The 23,224-nt window shown below is 46.0% G+C and overlaps 1 protein-coding gene across 1 annotated transcript in view; it reads left to right on the forward strand.

Moving 5' to 3' along the window:
- Positions 1–23,224, forward strand: part of LOC144771568 (pannexin-1-like) — a 105,453-nt gene that overhangs the window by 76,445 nt on the left and 5,784 nt on the right. The window contains exons 3-4 of the mRNA XM_078655963.1: positions 10,839–11,059; positions 19,751–20,394. Of these exons, the coding sequence (XP_078512089.1) occupies positions 10,839–11,059; positions 19,751–20,394 (865 nt within the window). The remainder of the gene's footprint in view (positions 1–10,838; positions 11,060–19,750; positions 20,395–23,224) is intronic.

A 23,224-nucleotide genomic window follows, 5' to 3' on the forward strand; every position in this document is an offset into this window, starting at 1 on the left:
TGGTCACACAGAGGGGTAGAATCTCACAATAGCAACGACTTCGGAACAAACCGTGATTGTGCAGCTCTGATGGTCTAGGCACCTGCCGCGTTGCGGGTCCACGTAATGGCAGTTCAGAGCACGTGCCTCAAGTACACTTTAGCAATGTGAGGGTGATAGTAACGCCTGCGCTCTGCAATGCTCACAGTTAGGCGCGGTGGATAAGAAAAGTGACTGCAATTTAAAGAATTTGAGCGTACCTGTTAGTGAAGAGGAGGAGATGAAACGCGCTGCCCTCCAGCTGGACGGACCACCGGTTTTAAGTGAGGCGGCTGAAGCCTTCACGATGCCTGCACTGTGCATGGGGTTGGGAGGCTGCACTCGAATTTTGGTCAGGACATTTCCTTTCAGTCTGTCAGTTTAGCTCTGCTCGCCCATAGCCCGAGCTTTAATACAACTGTTATAAAGCAGAGCGATGTCACAGAGTGGACCCTACAAAACTCCAAAGAATTAAGCAACTCTTTCAAGCCTTACAACGGAAGATCCCAGAATGAAACGTCTGGCGTCAACGGATACGTCTCTGAATTTTAGTAACCCCGGCATTGCCCCTCTATCCCCATCACAACAATTTTGGAATCTGACTGGAAATGCTGCAGTGCGCAGTACATACATATTTCAACAAGCCAAAACAAACAAAGCAATACCTTGCAAGATACCGGTGTTCTCTGGTGCACCTTTCGGTTAGACGTCTGTGGCATTAAGATAGGAACACGGACGTGGAACCAAGAAAGCGGTCATCAGTTGCCCGCCTGGACACACTACCAAGCAGGGACACCCGAACCTCAGCCCTCGGTGCATTACAGCACAAGAAAAGAACTGTGCATGCAAGCTCAAACCCACCATGCCACCAAAGTAAAATAAAAAACAAAGGTGCGTGGCCGCTATGAATATTAATTTTGTCCAGCCGAGATCGCCAGAGACGCTGTGCTGAGGAAATGGAAAATAAAAGTGAAAGCATGCACTTGGCACATGTGCCTGAAATGCCACGAGCGAAAGAGACGCCGTGCGTGTGCACATCTCCTGTCCCGGCAGGCACAGCGAGCAGGAGACAGGGAGGAAACAAAACATGCCTCCATGCCAATTAAAACCACGCATTTTTGACCCACACCAATCCGAAGCATGGGTGGAGCTTCCACCCCGTTGCCACAGCAAAATCAATGACAATAGATCTCGCAAGCGAGCAGCCCATGCGCTGCGCCGCTAGGCGAGACCTAAAAAGAAAGGGCTTTATATCGAACACTGCGCCATCCTGAAGATAGTGCAAGAGGGTTTGACTTTGAGGTCTGTGAAAAAACTTGAAACAAACGATCATTAAAGATGATCTGCCAGGATGGAATGCAACATCATATCAAATGCAGCACTCAAATCCAGCAGAATGAGAGCTGCTGTAACTCTGCAATCGAGCTGTTGCCTGAGATATTCGGCAACCACAAGCAAAGCCAGACCTAAAACCAGACAGCGATGGATGAAGTAGATTGTGAACAGTAACAAAAGAGGAGAGTTGGGAGTTAATGTCTTTTTATTTTTACACACATTTTTATTGTGTCAAAAGTGGCATACATTGCAGAGCTCCTAAAGCCAGGAGACATCTGCCATAGTAGACCGTACAAATCTTTATCATTGAAGATTGAAATGTACATTTTCTTTTCCATCACACATCAAAATACACACATTAAACCCCCCCATTGCATTAACTCGCCACTGCGTCTTGTTTGCCACTTCATTGTCCGTCTACACAAATTGAGTTCCACACCCCCATTCAGATCGTCTACCCCTAGGGCCCGCATACCACCATAGGTGCAGATGAATCCCCTGGGAGCACTGGGTCTAGGTCTAGGCCCCGATATGCTGCCCATCTCTTCCAAAGTTTGGGATGCTTTTGTGGGCAACCCCTGGCCTTGAATATTGGGATCTCAAAATCCATGCAGAAGTCTAGCCCATTCTTCCAGGCCTAGAGAGAAGGTGGGATTGTCACTTTCCAAGTCCTCGCTATATCCCTTTTAGCCAAAGGAAGTCCCAGCAGTAACAGGTGCCTCTTGTAAATGTTACCTCCTATATTCTCCATAATGTGTAGAAATACCAATCTGGGGGAGAAAAGGAGCTCCCACCCCAACACCTCTGCCAGGCAATTACTCCCCTCCAAAATGTTGTGAGTGCTGTACTGTGCCATATGGTATGTATCAGGGACCCCTCCTCCAGGCTACAGCTCAAGCATATCAGGGCGTGTAACAAGACCTGCCATCCATAGCCTGAACCGGGCTATAGTAAACCCGGTGAAGGTATTTGAATTGAATGAGGCGCTAACGCATCGCCATTGCTGTCTCTCTAGGGGAGGCCAGTGCTTACGTCCAATCATCACCATCTATTTGGCCAATGTCCCCAGCCCATTCCTCCCTGAGTTTATCTAAAGTATTGGAGCTATCAGTCACCAGGGACTGATGTATCTTTGATATTTTGTGGTCCTGTAGATCACCCATGAAGACCTTGGCTTCAACCGAACTAAATTCAGGGAGCGCTTCCAATGCCGCGACACTCGGGTAGATGGCATGCCGAAATCGGAGGTATTTATAAAACTGGGTTCTCGGCATCTGGTACTCTTGTTGCAGATCTTGAAATTACTTCAACTTCAAGCCTCGCATTACATCACCTAATGTTGAGATTCCAACATCATCCCACCCTCAGAACCCAGATAAAGCAGCCAGCTTCAGGAGACGACCATTCTGCCACAGTGGGGTTTCCCTGGTCAGCTTATTCCACCACCCCATTTTGCAAAGACATTGTTTCCACACCTGGAAGACCACTCGTGTAGATGGCAGGATAGAGTTGCACAATGTCGCAGAGTACAAATTGGTATGTAGAGTGGATCCCCCCATACACTGTAGCTCCTCTGTGTAAGCGGGGTCCTTCCTGTCACCATACCAATATGAAGCATGCTGGTCAGGGGGTCGGCCTGGTTTATGGAACACCACCATAAACCACGTGCCTCCCGTCCCGAGGCAAGCACCGCGGATCTCTTGCCTCCTCGACAACCTGAAGATAATGAAGCCCTAATTTGGAAGAGTATTTCTTGAAGAATTCACATGGGAACCCATTTGGACCCAGCGCCTTGCCGGAGTTCAGGTCTCCGAGCACAGCACTTCTCTCCTCATCGGTGAATGGAAGTTCAAGGTCTGCTCGTGCCCCGTCTGAGAGATCGCGCAGCGGCAAGTCGGCCAGGAAGAGCTGTACTACGTCTTCCTGCAAGAGCCTCCTGGGGGTATATAACTCTGCATGGTAATGGGCAAAACTCTCTGCAATGAGAAATGGATCGCTTATAATCTGCCCATCCAGCTCCCGTTATGTTTGGGAGAACCTGGGGTTGCAAGGCCCCTTGACACAGCCTATACTGTAATTTACCGGACTTGTTGCCCCATTGATAAATTCTGCTGTGGGACGCCAGCCAAGCGAGTCGGGCATCATCCATCAAGATATCAGCATGGGATTGTCTCTCTAAGGCCAGCTGTCGGCGCACCAAACTTCCTTCCTCCCCTCTACTCTGTTCCAGTTCTAGTATGCGGGCATCCGACCACAGAAGCAATTCCTGCCACACACGACGGGCCGCCGCGTAATATGAAATGTCCACCCCCCGCAGGGTGGGCTTCATAACCTCCCATAAGGTTGCTGCCTCAGCTATGGTACCCACATTTGTATCCAAATATTGCTCAATTGCCTGCCCCATGTACTCCCGACACTGTTCATCCAGCAAATGCCAGGGTGATAAACACCAACGAAAAGGCTACTTATCACGCCCAGCTGAGCCGTCAAAAGCACTGGGGAGTGGTCGGACAAACTCCTTGGGAGAATCTCTACCACCCTGACCCGTCCTACAGCACCCATCGGTACAAATATATGATCAAGACTGGAATATGCATCATGGGTTGTCAAAAGGTACGTATATCCTAGTTCCTTGCTGTGCAGTTGCCTCCAAGTATCCACCCATCCCAAGCCCATCACCAAGGCATTCAATCTGGTACCGTGTGATACTGCAGGATATAATCCTGTTCTCTTTTCTATCAATGGTCTGGTACATTACATCGTTCCAATCACCCCCTACTATTGCCAGCACCTCAGTTATATCAGCCCACAAGGACGTAAGGCGCTCTACCAATGCCCATTGCAGTGGCGGGGAAGCATACACACACCCTAAATCCACCTGTTCCTCATATATAGTACCTCTAATGAAAAACATATCCCCCTGGGCGTCAGTCCACGTCTTGATATGTTAATAGAGGACCCTGCGATGAAGTAAAATCGCAACTCCTCAGGATCCCCTGGTGAAGCCGGAGTGGAACACTTGAATCTAACCATAGCGCAGGAGACACAGGGCCTTAGTACCCATTAAGTGGGTCTCCTGAAGCATCAGTACATCTGCTCGGTACCGTTTGGCCTTTTGGAGTAGGGAACTTCTTTTAATTTTATCTACGGCGCCCCTAATTTTCCAGCTCACTAGCCAGAGGTCCCCGGCCTGGGGACGCGTCCTATCTATGGGAACTGCCATCTAAAGGTCTCCGGGTATGTGAGATATCGATGGACCCGTGTATAGATTGTGTCTTTGTGTGGTGGTGACGCAGTGCAAATAAATAACTGGTGTACCTCATCTTCCCCCATCCCATACCTCAAAACAACTGAATTATCTGTTGTGTGGGAGTGGCTTGCGCGCCCCAACGGGAGCCCCCTACCCGCCCCCTCCTATGATTCCCCAACAACCTACCCATGTTCAACAGGCATGCCCTTGAAATGTCAAGAGTCCCCCCCCATCTCGGAGTATCTTGATGTAGCTATGACGCAGAAGCCCCTTGCTGGGGTATCGAGGTAGATCTGCTAAGATCACTGCAGGATTTGAAGCGGCGTTGGGATCTCGACCACCTAGTTCGATTGTTTTTGGTTTTAGGGAGCCTGCGAGTGGCCTCACTGGATGAGGAGTCCGATTCCAGCTCGGGCAGTGTACATGATCAAATCTTCACGGTTTCATTCGTCCACTTAAAGACCGCTTTCGGCGATTCGAAGAATCCGGGATTGGTACACTACTCTCAACCTTGTGGGATACAACAGTGCGTATGGGAGTTTCAGCTCACGCAGACGGGCCTTGGTTGCCATAAATGACTGTCTCTTCTGCTGGACCAGTCTTGTGTAATCCGGGAATATGAGGATGTGAGTGTTCTCCAACATCAGGGGCTCCTTGAGTCTGGCCTGCTTCAGGATTGTGTCCCTGTCGTGGTAATTCAATATCTTTGCAATGACGGGCCTCATCTGGCTCCAGGGGGTGCCTTCTGTATCAGGACCCTGTGCGCCCTTTCCACTGCAAAGCAGCTGGACAACGACTCTGGAGGGAGCCAGCTCTTAAGCCACCCAGTGAGGAACCGTTCCATGTCTCCCCCTTCACATGCTTCAGGGAATCCAACAAAGCGGAGGTTGTTTCTTCTGGCCCTGTCCGCTGCTTGTTCCACTTGCGAAGCCAGACCTCTGGTGACTGTTTCCAAGGACGCAACTTTTTTTGCAAGGTAGTGACAGAATCTTCTACTCCCGAGACACTGGTTTCAGCCTCAGTAATGCGCTCAACTGCATTCCTAAGATCCTGCTGTAGGAGCATAACATCAGACCCAACCTCTCCAATCTTCGCTTCCAGCGCGGCTCTGGACTGTGTGATGGCCGCCATAAGTGCTGCACGGTCCGGAAGACCTCCACGCGCACCTTCCTGGTCAACTGTTGAGGTTCTTTCTCCAGCATAACGATCTAAAGGACTCTGCTTAGCAGATCCTCGACCGGTTTTATCTCTAGTCATTATGCAGCTCAGATCGCCTATCTCTCAGAATGGTGGAGCAGTAACCCCCTAGACAGGCCTCCGGCACAATCAACGTTCGCTCAGCTTGTGATATGCTACTCGTCACCCCCACTAACTCTGTTGGCAAAATCTTTCTTTAGCAGGGGGCCTTGAGATGTGAGACTCGGATGGGACCCTGTTGCCCACAAGCCGCACCAAGCGCTAACCTGGCCGCTTCTGTGAACTGTTGCGGTACCACCCCCAATTGGTGTCTCCTAGGCTTTGCGGTCACATCCTCTTGGTCACTAGGGTGGCGTACTGCACCAACCGCACTGGTTCCAACGTCACCTGTAGTGCCAAGGCCTGATTCCACACCAGAGGAAAGACGATAATTTAGATGGTCTAAGCCAGGCTCCCTCCCTGAAAGCCACAAAATATTGCAAGCAATAGAGCCACCAGAGGCAATGCAGAATCGCCTGCTACCGCGCAAAGCTCCACGATCCTCACTCACTGCTACTGCTGGCTTGCATCAGCTCTGCTCTCAGGCTGCCCTGCAGTCAGAGGCAAGCCAGCACTCCATCCATCGTCCCCCTTGGTTTTGCTTTGTTCGCCCTAAGTTCGCAGGGTATGCCCAGACGTGGGTCCCTTGCTCACTTTGCCACTGGATTCAAGCTAGCCTGGCTGATGACAGCTGATTAGCCAAAAACCGGTCCCTGGATGCTTGTTTCCAGTCCAGGGAAGACATGGCTTGGCAGTTCGGGCTGGACTGTTCCCATGAGGCATAGGGTCAGACTGATTTGCATATGGCCATGTCTGAACTGGGGTGGTGGAGTGAGCTAAATAATAATGATGATGGATTAAACCCAGATCAGTTGGTGAGTGCTTGCATTGTTCAACACTCCGTCCATCATCCCCTTTTTGTTTTGCCCAGTTCACGGCGTCCTCCCACGTCCGTGTAAGCACACTTTCCCTCAGCGCAGTGGACTTTCATGGCATGCGAGATTCTACAGCACCCGCTGCAACCCCGTGCTGCAGATCACAGCTCCGTAACTACCGGGGGTGGGGCCGCACTACCTAGCCCGCGGGCTTCCAGTCCAGCTGCCGCGTAGCCCCAGGCGTCCCACTGCTGGCCTCTGGCATTCCGCAGGCCCTACACTCAATACCAGCCCCCGGCGAGCCCGCAGCACTCCCCCCCCCCCCCCCCCCCCCCCTCCATGCGGCTTGATGTAACCACCGAGCCCAAGACAAGAGGTGGGGAAAGGAGGGGGATGCATAAAGACACTCATCTGAGCTCTGCCGGGGGCCTCTCAGCTACTCGGATGCCCCCAAAAGATCGGTTCGGCCTCCTCACCAGTCCCCAGGGGCAGATTCTCTGCCCGGTCAGGTACACTGCCTCAAGGGTGTTCCGGCGCCGCCTGCACCCGTTGTCGTCTGTTTCTGCTGGCGCCCGGGGAGCTCCACCTCACAACCAAGCACTCGGCCTCCAGAGCTGTATGCTGCCCCTGCCGCTACAATATCCTCGAACTTGGCCTGTCTCCAGGCCCGACTGCTCTCGCCTCAATTCCCGACTGCTCCTTGACATTTTATGAATATATGCGTCCAACGAGTCAGGATATATGAAGGATTTTGAGTATTGGCTGGGCGGAGCTCGCCTAACACGCGTCCACCATGTTGGATCGCTAGGCCACGCCCCGTTAATGTCTTTTTAATACCTTAGAGAAGACCGAGAGGAGGCATATTCGACGGTAGTTTGACCAGCAGAGAGGATCAAGACTATTCTTTTTCAGTAGAGGAAGCACAAGAGCGTGTTTCCACTTCTGAGAAACAAGACCTGAATTTAGAGAGGTGTTAAGGAGGTTGAGAATTACAATAAGGGCTGATTCATCCAGAAGTCTAAGCTTGGAGGAGGGAAGAGGGTCAAGTGGGGAGCCGGACTTGATAGTACCCAGTAAAGATTGTTGTGTGGCCAAGAACAGTGGAAGCCAAGCCCTGAAATGTCGAGGCTCATTAGAAGAAGTGGACTGGGGAGATGTATCAACTAGGTCTGCATTTAAAGTAGCACTAAAAATAAAATTACCTTAATGAGATGTTAAAGTTAAGTAGGCGGTAAATGGACTCTACTTTATTATGAAAAAATGTTGCTAGCTCATTAAATTGAAGTTGCGAAAGCGAGGGAGAGAGCAGAAAGTACTGGCTGCTGAAAGCTCCTTCACGAATTTGAAAAGGAGTTTTCTGGCAGTGTTGGGAATTCGTAATCCTTTCTGTAAAGAATGTGGCTCGGGCATATCTACAGAGAGCGTGGTATTTTTTCAAGATCTGACAAGACCCAAGAATGTCTGGATTTCAAATAAGAGAACAACATGTTAAGATGTCCGTTTATCGTGACAAAATCCATTATGTTCTAAACCTTCTAAAACTCTTCCAGCCTTCCTAGAGCAGGTTTCAATAATTCACCAATTATCAGGTTACCGGTTAAATACTAACATTTTACTTTTAAATCATCATTGACCTAAATAACTATTTGACGTGTAGATTTTACTTGGCAAGCTAGTAAAATAAAATATCTTGGAATGTGAATTACTAAAACTATTAGAACACAAATTAGATTTTAATCTTAGCATCAAATCCTTAAATTATACAATTTCAAGCTGGAACCTGCTATTTCTTTCTTAGTGAGGCAGGTTAGATTCACTCAAGATGATGCTGTCACCGCTAATACTATATACTATTTCCATGAACCCAACGTGTATTCCGGACTCTTTATTTAAAAAGAAATAGACTAACTACTCTCAAAAGCTTTATGGAAAGGAAAAGTGCTTTGAATAGCCTTATCAACCTTAAAGAAAACTAAATCTGGAGGAGGCCTAGGCTTCCCAAATTTCAAACCGTATCATCATGCTTTCTCCGTAAAACAATCATCGCCGTGGCTTCATCTCAATCAATCCTCCCAATCTCCTTTATGGTCTCTTTTAGAAAAATCATTAGTAGCTCCGTTTGATTTCACAGAATTATTATCATTCACTACAAAGATTTCCCAATTATGTACTCCTGTTCTTGCTTATTCACACCATATTTTATCTCCTTAATTTCCCTCTGCTCACATCGCTGCTACTCATTTTCTACAACAATCTTTGTCATAACTTTCAACTTAATAACAGCCCTGTATATTGGAGAACTTGAAAAGACAGAGGCATCATCCGTTTGGTATCCCATCTCATTAGAAACGCCCGAATCCTATCCTTTTTTTTAATTCCAAGATACGTTCTTCTTACCTACCTCCTCTCATAAACAATATGAGCTTTTTTGCTTTTCTATAACCCATTTAATGTCTGCGTTGTCTCATCCAAAATTCTACTCCCATCTCTGCTGACTTACTTTCATTATTATCCACCAATACTAAGACCTCCGCTATTTATACATTCATTCCGTCTTCCACTGATAGGTCTAAACAAAACTCAAGTTAGCATGAACAAGACTGATCAAAATGTTGCCCTGTTAGTTTGTGGGAAAGAATTTGGTTCAAGATTCATTAATCTACTGGAGTTGCAAATACATTACAGACTCTTATTTCACATATCACCATTTATTATTTACTCCCATAAATATGAATTGCTTTCCAAATATTCAGACTCATCTTGTTGGACTGGTCATTGCCCTAACACAGACTTAAAACATGCTATTTGAATGTCTTCCCCTTTATAATTTTAGATACAGACATGGTGCCAAATTAACAAGATTTTTAAAGTCAGTATACCTTTTTCACTTTCTAATTTTTTTGCAGGTAGTATTGCCCCAGATTGGTCTACATTTCTTCAAGGTCACAAATTGATTGACTTACTATTAGCTGCTGCTTTCCAACATATTACATATAATTAAAAACATTTGCATGATGTTACTTTCCAATCATGGTAACGTGCTGTATGTTTCAATCACAGACTGGACACTAATTTTCTTTCTCCAATTTCCTTAGTTATAATGAGGGATATATGATGGATTCCAGTTAATACTTTTTTTAATCGACTTCTAGTTTACTTGCTAGCAAACGACTCTTAACTCCATCTGAGGTATGAACGCCGCTTTGAATTACAATGCTCTAGCTTCCTCTGTTTTTATCTATAGATCTTACTGTTATATTAAGTACTGTTTTGTCACTTTAAAGTATGTCTACAGTTTGTTATATATTGTCTATATTACTTTGCATATTAGATTGATTAACTTTTTTCCTCCTCTCTTTCCACCCATTCTTTTCCTTCTTTCCTTCACCTTTATTCCACCTTGTTAATGCTGTATTATTACATACTATCTTTATTTCTTCAGCAGTAGATATATTTTATTCTTGTTATCAGTGGAATTTTAAGTAATCTCTGTCCCTTGCTCTTTACAATACTTTTACTGTGCCATGTTTTTTACAATATTCATTATATTTGATAATTTTTTCGTTTTATCACTAAGTATCGCTATTTAAATCTGTAATGAATGTAAACTTTTTTTTTTAAACTGGCAAAACCTGCTTTCTTCATCCTGGCTGGGGTGTTTTGAGCCTTTGAAAAATTTCTGATATTTCAGAACAGAGAGCTAGACTGCAGAAAGTAAGATGAAAAAGCTTATTGTAGTAATTCTTGTACTGTCATTCATTCAACTCATTCTAGCATGCTATCAGTTCGCCTGCCCTTCTACATGTTTACAGGTGTAAGTCATTATTGTAGTGGGACAATTGAGCTTATGTTGTACAGACCTCAGTGTTGGGGACTATGTGAGGAACGCCCATGTCACATTTTTAGTGGCAGAGCGTGAATTTCACTGCAGTCCTTGTAGCCCAGGGGGTGCTTTGTAAGTAAGGCAGAGGAGGACTATTGGACCTGGATTACAAGAGTATGTTACAGTAGGATACAACTAGACATTAAAACTTGCAAATAAGTGCCATTGTTAAAATAGTTGAATTGCACTTTTCTCTATAGCCTGCCTTGTGTGTTCAGCTCTTACTTCTTTCTCCTTGCAGTTCTTTCCATACATTCTTTTCTTTGTGGCAATCCTCTTGTACCTCCCATCTTTGACCTGGCGCTTTACCGCCGCTCCACACCTTTCCGCTGATCTGAAATTTATTATGGAGGAGCTGGACAAGGCCTACAACAGGGCTATGAAAGCTGCCAACACCATCCAAGGAGGTGATAAGAGTGACCGTAGCAGCATATCTCCTGTAATCGAAAAACTTGCTCAGAGGTTCGATTTTATGCTTTATTTTCTTTTTGAGATACAAATTTCACAGTGCATAGTGTTTTTTAAAGGCCTCATTTTAAATTAACACACTGCTTCTTTACCACTGGCATTTCTAATGAATTATTTCGACGTTTATAACTTGTTTGATTCCCTGGTTTTTGTTTAGTTTTATTTATTTTAATGTAAAGATTTTACGGAAGTTAGAGTGCCTATTATGTTTGAGAAACGTAATTATACACAGTGGCTTTAGTTCTCCTATAATATGGGAGAGAAATAACACGTGTAGTCCAGCTGCATGTTTATCCCACCGTCTTCTCTCCTTTTACCCATAACACACTGTGGTTTGCAGTGCTCTGTGAGGTAATCTGGAACTATTACATTTCTAGCTTCTATTTCCCTAACAACAACATTGGCAAACGTTCATTGATGACTATCACTAAATCAGTTCTCATTTAGCGTTCTTTTTACTATCATGTATTGTTTCCTTTCCTAACAGTCCTTTGCTTTTCACTTGAATGTTGTATTTGGTAGGGTTCCATGTGTCCTGCTCTTGTTCTCTGTATCTTTCTGTCTACCAATGAAATATTTGCCTAATTTCTATTGTGATCTACTCAGCTGGCATTCTCCTAGGCGTAGAGCTCTTCAGTTATTTTTCTCAGCTGATGAAACGTACTAACATTTTATTTGGGCCACTTTGGGGTTGTAGGTCTGGTCTAAAGACACCGCAGTTTGCTAGACCAATTTTCATCAGTGCTTTAAATAATACACAGTGTAGGCTTGGGCTCCATCCAGAAGGCTATTACAGTCTTGCCTGAAGCTGCTGGGTGTATAATTCCACCTCCTATGGAGTGCTTGAAGTATTTCCTATATTCAGAGTGAAGGAAGGGTACCAATCGTGAAAGACTGCACAGATTACCATTTGAGTGCAAGTAGGCACCCTCGCCAACTAGGTGTGCAGGTAAAAACGCTTGTGCTCCTTGACTATGAGTTAGCTGCCATCAAACATTATTCAACCCCTGTGGCGACTCCTCCACTATGGTGCATTACAGTGTTGTAAATGGTCAGGGGAGCCTGGCTGTGCATCCTGTTCCTGGAGTCCTTCAGAGGAGAGCTGGAGCAGAGGCGCAGGACCTGGCAGCAAGGTAAGTGTTAATTTATTTTTTACACTAAGCCCCACGCACCTGCCCACCACCCGCGAGCCGTGCCAGCCACCACTAGTCACCCCAGCAAAAAAGGAAGCCATTCTTGCAGTGTTCTAGCATTCAAGCGCTCCAAGTAAAGAGGAAATATGATCACTAAGAGTGTAATATATTTATTTCTGCATTTCAATTCTTTGAAAGTCCAGAGCTTCCTTGGTGTTTGGTAACCCCATGTGTTTACAACCCTTCTGTTCTATTGCTTTCTCCGAATGTCTACCCTAGATCCAGCACACAGCTCATACATTTTGATTTTTTCATGGTTTCCTTCTCTGGATGAATGCCTAATCCGAACTAGCATCCCGTGGCGTAGCAAGGGGGTGGGGGGCTTCTGCCCTGGATGGCATGAATTTTTTGAGGGGGGGGTCAGCGGCCTCCCCAATCTCTCACCTGCTGTCGTAAAGTCAATCGCCAACCCCCCCGCTCTCCAGTGCGGCGGCGGCTCGCGGGGCGGCAATCCGTGGATTCGCCAGCACCCCCGCTCTTCAATGAGTCTGCCGCGGAGCGGCAAATGCAAGGACCGCCCTGGCCATTCTCAGGTCTAGCTAGGCCTAGCATCTCCATATTTACAACTCTGTGCCAAATTCACATAATCTCTAAATATGTAGAAATATGTCTACGCATTGCAAAGATTTATAGAGGTCTATACAATTCACAAATTTCCTGTGCAGTCGTAAACAGTGTAGGGGCTACATTAGTTTACATTAGTTGTTGTATAGTATTCACGTTCATTGCACAAATGTTTTTTTTGTAATTTTACAATTTTGTACATAATAGAAAAATGTGTCCATTTCACAGGATTGCGCGAGGAATAAGTCAGATATACAGATCTCAAGCCTCGAAAGGAGCCTAAAATCGAGGTTCCTACAAGCAAAATATTTAGGGGTTCGCATAAGGATCATAGGAATATAGTTGGCAGCCTTTGGTAGGAAAAACTGCTCACCTGTTAGGCCCCGAAAAGAGGACAGATATGAGCTAGGTCCACTTCCCCTGAACTGGAAGAAATCAAAATATTCAGTTTGTATGTAGTTATATCATCCCTGGTTATAGTAGGAAAATCCATTCATCCACAGAAGAGAAGGTGATGCAAAAAAAAACAACTCCTGACCGATACGACCTGTGTATCACAATGGTGGGTTCAGACTAGACAACAGACTTGTGCTTCTATTCCGCAGAATATTGTGGGGGTATCGTGAGTGCAGTGTGCCTGTTTCAGCACCAAAGACTAGTTGTCAATAGCTGCCATTGCTATCCCAAAAGAGGTTTGAATTCTCTGTTAAAAACTGATTAATAGAAAGAATCTTCCAGTCATGCAAATTTCTGAGTTTTATCTGCAGTTCACTAAAAGCACTTGTTCCTCTGTTAAATGTATTAATATAATTGGGAGGCGTGGTCTAACCACGCTGCAAGATAGCCGCTTGCTGAGCGCGCTCGGCCAACCAAGCCATAATCCTTTCAAAATCTGTGGTATAGGAAAATCATAGGCGACCGAAACTCCTGGGCATTGCCTGCGGGACTTTGCTGTGCATGAGATGTTGCCCACTGCTGCATCGGGCCGGAATCGCAGAGGAGCCCCCAACAGAGATTGCCTACCTGCCGCAGTGCAAACCCCGGTCCTGGGAGGCAGCGGGAGCCGGGCCCACTGTTGGTGACCTGGCAGTGGGCTCGCTGCAGCGTCTTGGCATCTGAGATGGGGAGAAGCGGCATCGGGCGGTGGATCTGCCCTGACAGAGACCTGTCGCCTCCCGCAACACTTGGCTGGCCCCTCCGACGTGAGCGGGCTGTGCTGCCATCTTGGGTGGGGGTTTCTTCATGAGCGAAGCCGCAGCTGGACGGGCTGGGGGGCTGCAGCGACCCGCCGTCTCGCGGGACTCTAAGGTTAGCGGTTAGCAGAGGGCTTCCTGGAGTTGATGGTCTCTAGTGCGCTTTGGGGCAGTTGGGAGCGTGGCATCCGCGAGTGAGGACGGTGAGCATTTGAGACCTGTGTGGTGCGTGCTTGCAGGGCCGTGGCCCTACCATGTGAGATCCAGCTCCGGGCCTGCCGTAGGTGAAGCAGTGAGAGGGCATGAGGTGTGGAGCTACATGCAGACACTTGTGCCCGAGGCGCATTGACTCACTGCGGGTGGTGAAGCTGGTATTGGCGAACCCCACACAGAGCGGCAGGAATGATAAGGGCCCTGTGAATGTTTGCTGGTGTCAGACCTGAATAAACACTCAGAGATCAGAGTTTTTGCATCAACAGGCCTTATTGTTGACGCGAGATCTGGAGGCGCACTGCTGGCCGGCCCCTGGGCTGAGAGTAGTGGGCCTGTGCCGAGCACCGCCCGGTCGCCGAGCACCATCATCAAATGCTGCGAGGTCACATCGCTTCAACACTGCCATTTCCCCAGAAGTGTCACATACATTTTGCACATCACCATGTGCAAACACGATGTGAAACAGACAAAACCTACCTTTCAAAACAAAAGACAAACCAGATTAACGGAGTCTGAATCAGAAGGGGGTGCAGACCAATTATTGGGTGAGCAGTCAGATGAATAAAGCGAGGACCTCCATTCCTTACTGCTGGAAAAGAGATCAAGCCTGAAAACTATAGACAACTCGAGCAAGTGAAAAAACAGGTTGGCACGCACGAGACACAGCTTGATCAGTTAGAAAATCGCAACACTGGCAATCACAAGTTCCAGGTTGAAACAAAAGAGCAGTTGTTGCAAATGGACAAGGTACTCAGCCTGATAAGGGCTAAAAATGACGATTTAGAGGCTAGGTCTCATAGGAATAACCCTCGGATTACTGGAATTCCCAAGACGACCGCCATCTTCAAAATGGAGGCCTATATAGACGAGCTGCTGTGTGAACTGTGTGGCCCTGAACTTTCCACGGTCTTTGCGGGCGAAAGAGCCCACTGTACTTGAGGCCCCAAGCCACCAATAGGGGCTACACCCAGGCCAATATTAGCTCGGATAGTGAATTATCAGGACCAGGATGTCATACTGCGACTTGCCAGAGAGCGGGAAACCATCAATCTCAATGGGAACACAATATCATTCTATCCTGATTTCACTCCAGCGGTGCAGGCGGCACACAGAGAATATATACCAGCGAAGCGTATCCTACTTCAGGCCAAGATCCCATATGCTTCATTATATCCAGCTAAGTTGAAAGTGACTTATTATGGCTCAGTGCACCACTTTACAGTCCGCAATGAAGTTTGCCAAACATGTGGGAGGGAAGAAGAATAACGGAAAATCTGTGAATGGGCATAACTCAGAGGCTGGGCTGAGTGACAATTAATGACCTTCTGAGTGGCAAGTTAATGTTGTAGGTTTGGTCTGTTATTTCCACCACTGCAGTTAGATTGCATGATGATATGTATTGGCAATTAATGAGGAGTAGGCACTGCATTTACAGTATGTAAACGGTGCGAAGATGACTTTTAACTTGTGATTACTAATCAATGGCTCTCCTCCACACTCTTGGCCACCCCGCCTCCAGGCAGGGTAGTATGCCGGCGACCCCATGCCCCCAAGGAGAGTTCCCAGTTTCAGCTTCCGCGCCACACCGGGAGCACAATGCTGAGTTTGATGTGGGGGGGAGGGGGAAAGAGGGAAAGGTTAATGTTGTAGTTTTAGTCAGAAAAAAATTGCACTGCTACAGTTTAATGAGGCGACGTTACGGAGTACACAAGGTCTACACGCAGGTTCCTCAGAGGGCTGGAGGCACCACTAATGATGCCACGAAGAGGGCTGTAACTGTGGAGGGCGAGATTCTAGACACTCACTACATGGCATCCCAGTGGACACATTCAGGACTATCCTGACACCTTTGAACCTATCAACTTGGAATACCCGGGGTCTAAATGACCATAGAAAAACCAGACTGGTCCACGCATATCTACTTAGACACCATATAGATATGTTTCATACAAGAGACTCACTTGGAGAGCTCTTCCCCATCCATCTGATGAACAAAAACGCTGGGAACACATCTATTCCTCTACATACTCGAACTATGCATGGGGCGTGGCTATATTAGTGCCGCTGGGGTTAGATTGGAAGATGTTCGAGTTCAATGTCGAACCAGAGGGGAGATATATAATATTGCTTGTGGCGCTTGACGGGCCGAAGATTACATTAACAGCAATATATGGGCCTAATATAGATAGTACAGATTTTTTCTGGACCGCGTGGGCCAAATTTAAATCCATGGGGTGTGATGCTATAATATGGGGGGGTGATTTCAATACTGTGCTAAATTATGCTATTGACAGAAAGGGGATATCTCACATACTGCATCCCAACTCTAGCACTACTTTTAAATGTAATAATCTCGCAAAGCAATCTCGCTGACATCTGGAGGCGACCTAACCCAATCATGACAGAAGGTACCTGTATATCAGTACATCACAAGGCCTGTTCGAGGTTAGACTATTGGTTAGTGTCGCGTGACTTGGGGACGTGGGCACTAGAAGTTGCTTATCTTCCCAGAATGCTCTCAGAACATGCGCCCTGCCTCTTACGGTTGCTCATGCTCAATACACCAAACAGAATGTTCAGCTAAACACTTCCCCCAAACGGTGCTTTCAAGGAGGAAATACGGGGGACATTAAGGAATACTTTACTCTAAACACTGGCTCAGTTACATCTCCAGCATCCCTATGGGTAGCCTTCAAAGTGGTTATCAGGGGGAAATGCATAACGTGCCAAGCTGGGGTACTGAAGGCAATCCAGGGACCTTTGGCCTCCCTTGAGGCAAGCATAAGGGAGCTTGAGTCACAATATTACACCACAAATTACCCTGCTCTACTAGCTTCACGGAAAGAGAAAATCAATGAATTTGAGGGGGAAGCAAAGCACAAGGTGAAATTCATGGACAAGTATACACAAACTAGATGGTATGGCGAGGGAGACAGGCCGGGCAAAACTCTTGCGAACAAGCTCAGGACACCACGCTCTGCTGCTTACGTCACCGAGATCCATGGGGAACACCAGACTCTGATCAGGGGCCCACAAGCCATTACAAATTGCTTTACACAGTTTTACGCCAAGTTATATAAGGCCACGTACCAAACAGTCCCTGAGGATCTGCAGCCATCAATGGAGTCTGTAGAGCTACTTTGGCTGGAGAGGGGGCATAGGGAGTACCTCGATGTACCCTTTTCTACTGAAGATATAGTCCAAGTTATACATAGATTACCTCTAGATAAAGCCCCGGACTCAGATGGGCTAACCATCGCGTTTTACAAGGCCTATACATCAGAACTGGCCTCACATTTGATAGCAGTTAATGAAGAGGCATAAACTTCCGCCGGCATTTTACCGCCTTCAATGCGTGAAGCCATTATAATAACAGACCACTACCATTAATTAATGTAGATGTTAAAATCTTCGCAAAACTGCTTGCGGGCAGACTACAGCCATTGCTCCCACTGCTAGCCCGCCAAGATCAGTCGGGATTCATCCCGGAGAGATCCACCACTCTTCGCATCTTTTTTCAGTACTATAATATCTACATCCTCATTCACAGGCAATAGCAGCACTCATCGACACCACGAAAGTGTTTGACTTGCTGAAGTGGATATATTAATTTGCCATACTGGAGAGAATGGGTTTCAGTTCTCTGTTTTTGTGTCTCATGCGACTGCTTTAAACGGAGCCATCCGCAAGGATCTGGATGAATGACTTGATATCGAAGCCATTCCACATCACGCGAGGAATGAGGCAGGGGTGCCCTCTCTCTCCCCTTCTGTGTCTCATACGACTGTTTTACATGGAGCCGTCTGCAAGGATCTGGATGAATGACATGAAATTAAAGTCGTTCCGCATCCGCCACCCCTCCCCTCTCCTCTCTCCCTCTCTCCCTCTCTCCCTCTCTCCCTCTCTCCCTCTCTCCCTCTCTCCCTCTCTCCTCCGAAATTTAGGGCACTCCTGCTACCTTCATGCACAGGGCGTGGAGCTGCCCCCCTTTGGCCACTTACTGGACCATAATCTTTAGCACAATCCATGACATAATAGGCACACCAATTGACCATGAGCCACTTATCGGTTTACTGGGATATGTAAGAGACACAGCCGCAGAGACTCGGAAACTGCATGCCATGTTGCTGTTGCTAGATTAGTGTAGGGTAGCTATGAACTGAGGGAAGAAGGAGGTGCCCACAGCAGTTGCTTGGATACGTGATGTTACTTTCAACCATACACAACTGACAACCTTCTGCAAACTAATGCCAGTCGCTTCCAGACCAAAGGACATTTGGAACCCGATTCTTGATTGGGCTCGCTCGCTGCGGGCTGAGAGGGAGGACTCCTCAGGTCAGGCCAGGCCCACGGGACTATAATCATGGACTAAGCAGATAGGGAGATCCCGACAGGGTATATATAAACAATCTGAATACTAGCTCCACATTATAAAATAAACAGTCTGTTGACCCCCTATACTGGAGATGCTCCAGGCCACAAGTTAGGCTAGGATCCACTCTGGATTAATACCCTGTACCGCCTTAGATAGTATGTTTTACTTTGAATACCCTGTTTGATTTGTAGTAGTATTTATTATCTGTGCAACACATGTGAAATTGACTAATTTGTTGTAAATTGTTGGTTGTATTGAAAGGCCAATAAAAACAAAATACAAAAAGGTGGTAACATAATTGAGGGTTAAGAGCTTCAGCCTTTGCCTATACCTGCAGTTGGTACAGACATCCCATACTGTTCTTGCATTCCCCTTAGATTCTACTATACATATTCCTTCCAGCAGACATTTTTTTCAGGACTGAGTTCTGGATTCAATGCTTCCTGTTCTTCATCCTTGTCTCTGTTATTCACCTCTTCTGAATTATAATGTACACATGACAGACTTAGCCTGCTATCCCCACTTTGGCCATATTACTTTCTTTCTTCTACCAATTTATATACCACTGGTAAGTTCTGGCCACACTATGTAGGGCCAGCAAATCAGACTTCAGCCGCCCCATGGCTCCAAAACTTCATACACAAGCTCCCTTTAAAAAGATAATAATACAAGCTACAGCGCCTTCTCTGCCTTGTCATATGCTCATATCCTAAACCGCCATATCTGTTCGATATCCATAAGCAGTGGACAGTAACCAGAGCTTCCCAACACAAAAGATTCAATTTTGGATTTGATTGGGTAAACTAAGCTTTAATTTAAAGCTATAACTGAGACAAATGTACTGATATGATGATGTGTGGTTATCTTTCAATGGCATTTATGCTTGAGCTATGTCTTTTTTTCTGGTCATATTTTATCCTGGTAGTATCTTTTATGGATCATGTAGATTATTACATAATAATAAATTTACCTCGTTGACTTTTGCCTGCTCTGTACTATTGTTAAGAAAATCTGAAATACAGTATTTTAATAAAAAAAGACGTTGAATTTAATTATTTAATTTCACAAATGTGTCCATGTCATAGGAAATAAAATGTGCATATTGTCTAATAGCTTTCTTTTCCTATTCCTTTTCCTATTCCTTTAGTTTATGGGAATTATCAGAAAGCCACTTTAAATATACCTTGGTGGAGCAGTATCTGAAGACGAAGAAAGGTTCCCGGAATCTAATAATTAAGTACCTCTTCTGTCGATTGTTGACATTCCTTGTTATCCTGCTGGCGTGCATCTATTTAGGATTTTACATCAGTGTGTTCTCTTTGACTGATGAGTTCACCTGCAACATCAGATCTGGGATCTTAAAGAATGACACCTCGCTTCCTGCATTAATTCAATGCAAACTTATTGCAGTTGGAGTCTTCCAGCTTCTCAGCTATATTAACTTAATTGTGTATGTGATTCTGATGCCGCTGGTCCTCTTGAGTATATTCAAGCCTTTCAGAAAGAAGTCTGATGTGCTTAAAGTGTATGAAATTCTACCTGCGTTCGATGTCCTTCAGTTCCATTCAGAGTTTTACGATGACTTGAGTCTCTTTCTCCTGTACCTTGAAGAAAACATTAGTGAACTTACTTCCTACAAATGCCTGAAGGTTCTAGAGAATATTAAAGGCAGGGGACAAATATTTGACCCAGTTCAAATGCTAACCCGCTTAGGAACGCTAAAGATGGATGCAAAACTTAACATTGAGCAGAAAACTGGAACGGCTTCAGAAAATAAAATTGATCTGAAAGGTAAGGTGGACGATGTAGGATGAAGTGTAAAAGAGGTAGATTATGTTTTCCTTTTATGCATTGTAACAGAATAGTAAGTTGGGCCAGTAGGACAAGACTTATGGTAATGTATATTTTTTTAACAGTTTTATCAATAGAAAACACTGCATCATATACAGAATAGACCTTTCCGGTTACATATAATAATGCTCATCTATTCTAAAGACACCCATACAAGGAGTCGAGTATTGGGTATACATATACATCGTAGTATCATTTAGTATTAAAAAAAAAAACCTTCAAATCATTTTTACCCCCTGTTGACACCCACACTCTCAAGGTGCACTTTCGAGTCATATTCTCCAAATGCCTAATGATAAAGCTATGAAATAAAGAACAAGAAACGTTTCCCCCTCCCCCTCCCTCAACTAGACTCCCCCTGCAGTCCATGTCTGGTTGTGCCCTTTTTAATGTATCATTCTCGCTTCCCAAGTCTGCAATGTTGTACTGACTGTAGTTCCCGGGGTAAGTATCTTACTATTCCTGTTAATTCCCGTCCGGCCTGCTCCCCGCCTGATCATTCTCCGTTTCCCCACTTTGAGGTGTACCACAGGGTTCTTCACTTTGCAAATCTCTCAACATTGCCCTCCATGCTTGTAAATCATCCTCTAGCTTCTCATCACACCGACTTTGTTGCATTCGCAATACCTCAGCTGTCCCCCATTCTTTCATATCTTGCACCTATTTTGTCACTCGGGTGGTGTGCGATTCAACCACCAGATCGCTATCCGATGTTTTGCCAGTACTAACCCCAGAAGAATGAATCTTCTACTGAGCTTTTTGTTTTTAGGTCTGGGCAAGAAGCCTAGCAGCACTACCTGATCTCCCTTGTTATTGCCCACCCCGTCGCCCCCCACAGAGCAGTCAGGATGTCCATCCAATAAGTCTGTAATTCTGAGCCGGACCATACCATATGTATAGAAATAGCATCCTCTTCCCTGCATCTGGGACAACACCCGACCAGTCTGGGTAAATTCTATGTAATATCTTGAGGGGAGAACGGTTTGATGAATACAATTAAATTGTATTAATTTGAAGCGGGTGTTGGAGCTCACTTGTTTAACCCCTTCATGAATCTTAATCCAGTCTTTGTCCGTTATTATGGGGTGCTCTGTCAATTCGTCCCACCTCATCTGAATCGGGAGTGCCTAAACGTCCTGTCTTCTCGGATTGCCCGATTATAACTGCGACACCAATCTCCATCCCTTAGCCATAACTATCATTGTCTGTAACACGTGAGAGGCCCGGGGCTCCTCTGGGAACATGGGCCACAACTCCCTGGACACCTGGGCTATTTTCTCATATGGTAGGAATTGTCCCGGGCACAAACCGAAAGTTTCTGTTACTTGCTTGTGGGTGATATACTGTTTATTGACATACAAGTCCTCCATGGTCAAACAGCCCCCCTCCTGCAATCTGCGCTCCGACATAGATGCAGAGATTTGACAAAATGGATGACTCAACCTTAAGGACATATCCGGGGCATAAGAAGCCCTTTACAACACCCTCTGAATCACAAGTTCCCATATCTCCGCCACATGTCTAATGATGTACCGGCATTTCGGAGGTACGTGTTCCCATCATTAACAGCTCTGGGAGTGTGCTTTCTCCAAAGGTCCCCGCCAGCAGACCTTTTCCCCAGTTACTATCATCCTCCATCCAATATACAGCGTGCTGTAGCTGTGATGCCACATAGCAATATTCTAAACAGGGAACCTCGAGTCCCCCATTTTGCCAGGTTCTCTGAAGAGTGGTCAGACTAACCCTTTTACGCTTGGTGCCCCAAAATAAATCTATAAGGAGATTATCTAGCATTTTAAAACATCGTTGAGGGTTCCTAAAGAAAGAGTGCTGTATCATGTATAGGCACCCAGGTAGGACAATCATTTTAATGATAGCGATTCTACCCATAAGGTATAAGGGCAGCTCCTGCCAAAATTGCACCAATCCGCGGAGTCCCTCAATTATTCTCAAAATGTTATACTTCAAGTACTGTTCAGCTGTCTTCGCTAATCTAACCATGTATCTAGGTGCTCCCCGACCCAGGGAAATCCCACCTCTGGTAGACCCTCTATGGGAGTCGAAGCTAGGATCCCCAATGGGAGCAGTTTAGATTTCCTAGAATTAATCCGCAACCCAGACACCTCTCCGAACTTTCCAAGAATGCCTTTTATTATCGGTATCGCTCAAACTGGTTGCCCCACGTATTCGAGTGTGTCCTCCCCATACATAGACACCACATGGTTAACCTCTCCAAAGATGATCCCAAAGGTCGCCATTTCCTTTCTGAGGGCCACCGCTAAGGGCTCTATCGCCATGGCGAAAAGGAGCGGCAATAACGGTCATCTCTGTCTGGTGCCACGTTATAATCCAAAGCCTCTCGAGACCAACTTCCCCAACCTGAGTCTAGCATAGGGTTCTGCGTACAGGAGCCACACTACAGACCTAAGGCTGTAATTTCTTTAGCCACCTCCATGATAGGGTCCAGCATGCAGACAGCGATGCTCTTCAGCTTTGATTGCTCATTTGCCAGAAGCTACTGTGCAGAGTTCCAGGTCAACCTAGAGGAAGGAGTGCCGGAAGCTGAATGACTGTGCCATGTTGATCACTTTTCCAGAGAGCCAGACTGTGGAAATGGGTTGGTGATCCTGATTTGCCCCAGTGGTGTTCAATGACCTACAGCAATGATATGAGGAACATCAGCCAGAGTAGCTGTTTAAAACATACAGGCTCCTACATTTTTCTTGTATGGGTTGCCCAGCTGATCTCAAGCACATGTTTTCCTTATTTC

This window comes from Lissotriton helveticus, chromosome 8 (genome assembly GCF_964261635.1).
Source record: "Lissotriton helveticus chromosome 8, aLisHel1.1, whole genome shotgun sequence".
Lineage (NCBI taxonomy): Eukaryota > Metazoa > Chordata > Amphibia > Caudata > Salamandridae > Lissotriton > Lissotriton helveticus.